This window comes from Armigeres subalbatus, chromosome 3 (genome assembly GCF_024139115.2).
Source record: "Armigeres subalbatus isolate Guangzhou_Male chromosome 3, GZ_Asu_2, whole genome shotgun sequence".
NCBI classification, from domain to species: domain Eukaryota; kingdom Metazoa; phylum Arthropoda; class Insecta; order Diptera; family Culicidae; genus Armigeres; species Armigeres subalbatus.
In genome coordinates, this window is record NC_085141.1 from 166,721,476 (window position 1) to 166,729,996 (window position 8,521).

At 45.9% G+C, this 8,521-nt stretch overlaps 1 protein-coding gene across 1 annotated transcript; it reads left to right on the forward strand.

The window, feature by feature from the left end:
* Positions 1-504: 504 nt before the first annotated feature.
* LOC134222116 (uncharacterized) lies at positions 505-5,713 on the forward strand. The gene is made up of 3 exons (XM_062701259.1): positions 505-759; positions 940-5,189; positions 5,236-5,713. Exons 1-3 carry the CDS (start codon positions 505-507, stop codon positions 5,711-5,713), a joined length of 4,983 nt encoding a protein of 1,660 aa, XP_062557243.1.
* Positions 5,714-8,521: the final 2,808 nt, after the last annotated feature.

The following is an 8,521-nucleotide window of genomic DNA, read 5'->3' on the forward strand; positions in this document are numbered from 1 at the left end:
TTCAAATCTACCTGGTTCCTTTTTCTGTCCCAATCGGTATTTTTTGTGGCGAGGACTTGATGGTTAAGTGCGGTTGGACGGAACATCTTTATTCTGGATCGGAAACTACCATCGACGGGTCGACGGTGGTCTTTGGGAGGAGCTTGGCCACTCTTTTGGTACTAGGAGGACCTTATCGGACAAGGTTCAACCGTTTGCGGAGGTTGCTGTTAAATCTAAAATACAAGGCCTATATAGACAGGCTCACAAGGTGAGTACCTGTCCAACTTCCTTTTGTTGTATCGTGAGGTGCTTCGCTTGTGCTATATTCGCAGTAATTACCCGGAACGGATCGTGGGTCGGTATCAGTTTCGAGGAGTTGGATTTGGATCACGCTCTGAATCGCCATTTTGAATTAGTCATCCAGTTGATGAATGCAGGTTCCAGAGAGATATTAAATACAAGGCCTTGTTGACAGGCTCACCAGGACCCTCCTGGCCGATATTATCATCATCTCGAGGCAGCATGGGTGGAAAGAAGCTGAAGGCCATGATTCACGTTAGGGACAGCGTCGTGGATTTCCTGACCCGAGCGGAGAAGTTCCTGAAAAGTACGCAGGCAGCGGATGAGAACCAAATACGGTTTCGTCTAGAGAAATTGGAGGCCAAATGGGAGGAATTTGAGGGAATTCAAGCAGACATCGAATCAGCGGAGGACTATGAGGACAACCTCGAGATGCATCATCAAGTCAGGGCGAGTTTCGAGGAAAAATATTTCGAGGTAAGGGCAGGGTTGGTTGGCAAGTTACCGCAACAGACGCAAACTCAATCGTCACAAGGGTCTTCTTTCGTTCCTCATTTGCAATCGACTAACATAAATGCTTACGTACGACCTCAAATAAACCTTCCTGAATTTGATGGAAGTTTTGAAAAATGGCTACCTTTCCACGACACATTCAAGGCCCTGATTGATTCCGCCCCGGAGTTGAGTGGTATCCAAAAATTCCACTACTTGAGGGCTTCTCTGAGGGGTGAAGCGTTGAAGTTGATCGATTCTTATCCGATGAGCGAGGCAAATTACGTGGTTGCGTGGAATGGTTTGGTTGCACGGTTCTCCAATGGCTACTTGCTGAAAAAACGCCATTTGAATGCGATGTTTGAGTTCCCGAAAATTCGGAAGGAGTCTGCTACATGTATCTACGATGTCATCGACTGCTTCGAACGTAACACCAAAATCTTGGACCAGTTAGGAGAGCAAACCACCGGCTGGGGTGCGATGCTAACGCATCTGATGGTATCGAAGTTGGATGAGTCTACACAGAAGCGCTGGGAAGAACATGTGTCAGACGAGGTCGAGCCATCTTTCGTCGTCCTGGTGGAGTTTCTAAAAAGGCAAACAAGGGTTCTTGACGCTGTGCTAGTCGACCAAAAGGTACATCTTACTCAAGCTCAATATCCCTCAATCGGACTGAAGTCACGTCCTTCGAAGATCTCGGTCAACTCGGCGACCGAGCGGAAACCTTCAAACTGCGTTTCATGCGGAGAGCAGCATTTGATCTCGCAATGTTCCTCCTTCATTCAACTTCCGGTCGACCAACGGCTGCATCTGACCAATTCTAAAAGGTTGTGCAGCAACTGCTTGGGTCGAAATCATCTAGCGCGTGATTGTCCCTCCAAATATAGGTGCAGAACTTGCTCCAAGAAGCATCATACCTTACTACATCCGGGGTTCCCTGGTTCAGGTTCTACTTCCAGTCCTGTTTCGGAAGCTTCTAGAATTCAGGGACAGACTTCAACTGCTTTGGAAGGTACGAGTTCCGGAGGGTCGATTGCTAGTTCTGTGGCATCCGTTTCAACAAACGCAGCAGTTGGGCATCCGGGAAACCACGTCTTCTTGCTGACGGTGTTGCTCAAGATCAAGGATAACTGGGGTAGGACTCATCTTGCGAGGGGCTTGCTGGATTCTGGATCACAAGCAAACTTGATGTCGGAGAGACTCTGTCAGCTACTAAAGCTTCCACGGCGCGCTAAACGGGTGGAAATTCATGGTATTGGTCAAGCGCGAAGGACAACGACACACGAGGTATCATCTTTCATTTCGTCACGTATTCGGAACTTTTCAACGTCAATGGACTTTCTGGTACTGGGGCAGGTCACAGCTGATCAGCCATCCTCTTCTCTTCCACTGAAAAATTGGGCACCGCCATCCGGCATGCAATTGGCAGATCCCGAATTCAACGTGTCAGGACCGGTAGATCTGGTACTTGGGTCGCAATACTTCTACGATTTCCATATACTCGATGGTGGCCGGATTCAAATTCGCAAGCTCGACAGTGCTCTTCCAGCTTTCGTCAATACCGTCTTCGGTTGGGTAGCTGCTGGAGAATCCGAATGGCCTGAAAACAAAACGGTGGTTAATTGTCATCTAGCAACTACAGAAACTCTCGACACGACAATGCATAAATTTTGGGCAATCGAAGAGATGATGGAAAAACCAATACGATCCCAAGAGGAAGAAGACTGCGAGCAACACTTCCAAGCAACAATCGATCGTGACTCTACCGGTCGATACATAGCACAGTATCCGAAGAAGATTGGTTTCCACGAGAAGATCGGCGATTCTAGGAACACGGCTTTGCGACGATTCGATCAACTGGAGAGGAGGCTAGGAAAGGATCCAAATTTGCATCAACAGTATAGCGATTTTCTTCAAGATATGGGCCACATGAAACTTATCGGGACATTGCAAGATATAAAGGATGAAGGACGAACCGTTTGTTACCTCCCCCACCATCCCGTATTTAAAGAGACCAGTTCAACAACAAAGGTCAGGGTGGTATTCGATGGTTCCGCAAAGACAAGTACTGGTTCATCGCTCAATGATTCGCTCCTCACAGGTCCGGTCATCCAAGACGATTTGTTGGACCTCATGATCCGATTTCGCAAGCACACCGTAGCATTGGTGGCGGATGTGGCTAAAATGTATCGCCAAGTGCGTATTCATCCGGACGATACACCCCTCCAACGTATTTTGTGGCGGTCTGCGCCAACCAGTCCAATTCAAATTTTCGAGCTGCAAACCGTTACGTACGGCTTATCTCCATCGTCGTTTATTGCCACGCGTGTACTAAAACAGCTCGCATCTGATGTTGGTAGCAAATATGATCACGCTGGCACAGTGGTGTCGAATGACTTTTATATGGATGATTTTCTCTCAGGAGCAGATACGGTAGAAGAGGCAAAAAGGTTGAGAAATGATGTACAGTCTCTCATGGCAGAGGGAGGGTTTGAACTGCGGAAATGGAGCTCAAATTCATCAGATGTGTTGAGTGGCTTGCCTCCTGGTGCACTTGAGGATCAATCGATGCTATATCTTGATGCAGAGCAGAAGGTGAAGACGCTAGGAGTGGCATGGGAGACGGGAACGGACTGTTTACGCGTCGACATACCAACACCAAGGGAGGAAGAGCACTGGACGAAGAGACTAATCTTTTCAACGATCGCTCAACTGTACGACCCTCTCGGATTAGTTTCTCCGGTTGTGGCATGGGCGAAAATACAGATGCAACATCTTTGGTTGGTGTCTGTTGGCTGGGACGATAAGATCCCCTACGAGATTTGTGGAAACTGGAAGAATTTCTATGAGCAGCTTCCACTGCTGCAAAGCTTCAAAGTCCCACGTTGCGTTTTCGTCCCACAATCAACAAATTCCCACTTCCATGTATTCTGTGATGCATCGGAAGCCGGATACGGGGCGTGCATCTACGCGCGATCTACCAATGGGGAAGGTGAACACATCTTGCAGCTAATCGCTTCCAAATCGCGGGTAGCACCAATCAAACGGCTCAGTTTGCCACGTCTCGAGCTGTGTGCAGCATTATTAGGGGCAAAACTCTACGCCAGGGTCTCCACAGCATTAAGGATGGAAGGCACTCCTTGTCATTTCTGGTCAGATTCTACGGTCACTTTGTACTGGATTCAATCTCCCCCGAATACTTGGCAAACCTTTGTTGGTAACCGTACATCTGAAATTCAGCTCCTAACACACGGACATAAATGGGCACACGTAAAAGGGACTGATAACCCAGCCGATCTTGTGTCACGCGGCATGCTACCAAACGAATTCATCAGCAACACGTTTTGGATGCATGGTCCACCCTGGTTGAGAGACGATGAAGAAGACTGGCCAAAACAATCCCATCAGCTTTCACCCCAAGAAGACGTTCTCGAGCGAAGAAAAACGGTTTTGGTATCACAAGTATCGTCCGAACTGAACCCACTTTTCGAACGATATTCTTCCTATTGGCGCTTGATAAGGATTACTGCATACCTGCGCCGGTTTATCAGTCGATGTCGTTCGAACAATCAGCAACAGGAAACGTTCCTCACCACACATGAACTGACAGAAGCGAAGGAAACCCTTGTGAAATTGGTGCAGCAGGAAACATTTGCTGAAGAAATAAAGCAACTGAATCGAAAAGGTCCGTTACCAAAGAAGTTCCCACTCAAAAATGGTCACCCTATCATCGATGAGAAAGGCATCCTCCGTCTTGGTGGCCGACTTTACCATTCCAACGAAAGCTACCAGACCAAACACCCAATAGTTCTCCCGATCAAGCACCCGTTCACTCGCCTCGTTGCCGCTCATTTCCACTCCCTCTGTTTTCATGCTGGTCCTCGCATGACTTTGGCGACTATCCGTCGTGAATTCTGGCTAATTAGCGGTAAAACTCTTGCCAACCATGTGTGTCGAAAATGCGTCAAATGTTTTCGACAAAACCCTGTCCCTGTAGCCCAACCTCTTGGCCAACTCCCACAAGCACGAACCGTTCCTAGTCGCCCATTCTCTACAACTGGTGTAGATTTTTGCGGGCCTGTATACCTGAAACCAGTTCACCGTAAAGCAGCCCCACAGAAAGTATTCATCGCGGTCTACATCTGTTTTGCCACCAAGGCAGTTCACCTAGAACTGGTGTGCGATCTATCGACCGATGCCTTCATCGCCTCCCTTCGACGATTCATCGCTCGACGTGGAATTCCGGAAGAGATCCAGTCTGATAACGGCACAAACTTCCAAGACGCGAAGACCAAGCTCAACGAAATGTACCGCATCTTCAACAGCAAGCACGACCAGCAAGCAATCTTCAACGAACGCAGCAGCCAAGGTATCACTTGGCGATTCATCCCCCCACGAGCGCCAAACTTCGGCGGGTTATGGGAAGCGGCGGTGAAAACTGCGAAAACCTCCCTATCGAAGACAATTGGAGGCAAATATGAACAGTCGACCATTGACACCGCTATCCGAAGATCCAGCAGAACTTGATGTCCTTACACCTGGACACTTCCTCGTTGGTGCCCCATTGAACAGCCTACCGGATCCTGATTATACGACAGTTCCATCCAACCGTCTGCGACACTACCAACAGCTGCAACAAGTCATCCAAAACCACTGGAAGCGATGGAGAAAGGAGTACCTCACCGAGCTCAATCAACAGTGGCAAGCATCTCGACCAGCAGCGGAAATTCACGTTGGCCAGATGGTACTTCTTAAGGAGGATGGGAAATCATCGATCACTTGGCCACTCGCACGAATCATAGCAGTTCAACCCGGCAGCGACGGTATCGTTCGTGTGGCAGTCATCAGGACCAAATCTGGCACATACACGCGAGCCGTCAACAAACTATTTCCACTGCCTATTGACGAGGACATCACTCATCAGTACAAACAGCAATAGCTAAAAATGAGAGAGTTAGAACTATATAATTACCATTATTGTACAGGCATGAAATAGCAAAATTAGCTGTAAATTAACTATCGTAAATTGTAGGTGGCCGGCAATGTTTACGTTTTTATCCTTGCTCTATTAGGGTCTCGCCGACATTTCTCACCAACACGAACGCGGGTTCGTGGTTGCAAACAATCCCATTTGATTTTGCCGTGACAGCTGCTCGTGGTTGCAAACAAACCGAGTAAAAGTGTGAGTGAAACGTGCGTGTACGTACACGATCGCTGAAAGCCTAATACTCTTCGCATGGACATTAGTTCAACTGTATCGTTATTGCTACCAAACTGCTCGAGTCATTAGCGCAATAGTGAAAGGACTGTAGAATCCATGAGATCGCAAATAGGGTATAAGTTTGTCACGCGTGGAGTCACTAAGCGCTAGAGCTAGTGACTTTTATGATTGAAATTAATTATCATTCCGTGTCCAGCCACCGGCCAGTAAGGTTCGTTATATAACCGCTCAAAACTCCAATTTTATTCTGTAGTGTATAAGTGAATAAATGTATAGTCTGTAGTTCAAATAAATGTTTGATGTAGAGTGTAATAAATGTAGTGTAGTATCAGTGTAATAAAGTGTTTTAAACCTACGATACGGTGAATTACTTACCTGGAACCTGGAAATACCTACCTGCATACGGGAACACCTACGAACATACCTGGGGAGCTACAGACTACCAGAAACAACTAGACGATCACAGGAAACACGGTGGAACACTTGGTAAAGGCCACAACAATAACCGATCGGTGAAGATTGTTCCCAAAGGTATACCTATAGCTATAGCTAAAGCCTAACATCTCGCAAGATTTTTCCGCTGTATTTTTCGTGTTGTGGATTTATAATGGGGTGAAATTTTGGATTCCCGAGGTGTAACGCTACCTCAGATATCCGACGAGTACTGCGGTGCTCAACGATCAAGATGAAGGAGTTGATTTGCGGACCTTGGCGACGTGCAGCTTCGGACGAGAACACTTTCGATACAGGTTTCCACTTTCTAAGTACGCGAACGGGAAACCCGACGGATTCAGTCAACTTTCTGAAAATTTAAGTAGGTAGTTTGTTTTCCTTTTTTTTCTGTTAGGCTTCTGCACTTACCTCAATACCATTTTTATACGTAACTAGTCGACCCGGCAGACGTTGTTCTGCATAGTAGGCGAAAAAGTCCATGTGAAATTTCTATAAAAATCTTAATTTTAGTATATCACGATTTGCACAACCTTACTCGTAATTTTCACATAAGGAAATATCATATAAACCCGTCGGAAACGGTAACGAACATATTGTGTATCCGGAATAAATTTATACCGCTTTTTATACCGAAGTTGGATTTTTCTCCCAGATACAGGCAACTTTCTCAACTTCGGAAGTAGTGCGCTGGATTCCCCTAAAGATGCGCTAAACAACGCATCCATTAGTTTGACAGATAAAACTTCGGAAGAAAGTTCGGTTCGGAAGTCCGGACTTCCGAATTCTAAGTTGGTGCTACGCCGACAATATCTGCTGAAGAAATGAAGAAAATCCATTCAGCCGTTTTCGAGTTATGCGGATACGAACACAGACCATTTCATTTATATATATAGATATAATTTAATTGAAACTTTAATCACCGACGAACCGACGTATCACTGGCGCTCTCTGATTGTCTCACACTTTTTAACGGCCATTCGCTTTTGCGGGCGATCGCTACTGTCAAATGAGCTAAGACACAACTCCGCTGCAATGTTAATACACGTAGGTTGGTGGCTGAGCTACGAAAACTTCGCGAGCCATTATGGGGGTGGCGGTAGTGTTCAATGATTTTTAATCATGGCGTCGTGGGCAGCAAATTTGAATTATTTTCCATTAGGTGACACGTCGGTTCGTCGGTGCTTTAATCCCGCGTAAATAGTCGAGTCAAAACTATAGTCCGACCATGATCTAAGACCAATATATAACTTTTATAGACTTTTATGAACGATGGCTCGGAAAAATTTGATTTTAGCTCACCACGACCAACTGGCCAGAGAAACTGTCGGTGAAAAAAGATGGCGATAAGGTTTTGACGGAGGTTTTGAAAAGGAATCTTGACTAAAGTGGTTTGCGTCTGATTCAGGTAGATTCCTGTTCGCTTTTAGATATTTTTTAATGCGGGTACTGTCAGTGTCATTCCAATCGAGCAAGAGACCTGTCATTCCAAAATATCGCGCGCAACATTTGGCAAGGGTTCATTTGAACCAGCACGAATAAATATGTTTATAAATAATTATTATTTGAATATTGTTTGATGGATTTAGGTAAAAAAGTGTTCGTATGTGGTTGAAAATTAATTAAGCATGTTTATAGTGAATTGTGGCTTTTTATTGGGTGGTTGAACACGATACAAATCAAATATTTTTGAACTATGAAATTCATATAGACCAATGTGGAATCAAAATATCCAGCATCAGCAGTGTTGCGCACGCAGAGGTGGCCCCGGGATCAGACTTCCCGTCTTTGTATAATTCTTCTTCATACCTATTATTATTATAAAAAGATATTAGGTTCTGCAGCGTCTGTATCTAACCTCAAACTGATGTAGTACTTCGCGTTGGACTCGGGGGCAGCCAACCAATTCGCGACTACGAAGGTAAATGCTTCACGCACAGTCTGACAGTTCCTTATGGGATTTTACTGTGGAGGAACAAGAATGGGTGATTGACGGCCATGTTTCACGCACAGTCTGACAGATAGCAATGAGATTTTGCCATAAGAGTGAGTAGAGCCATTACTTTCGTATTCGCG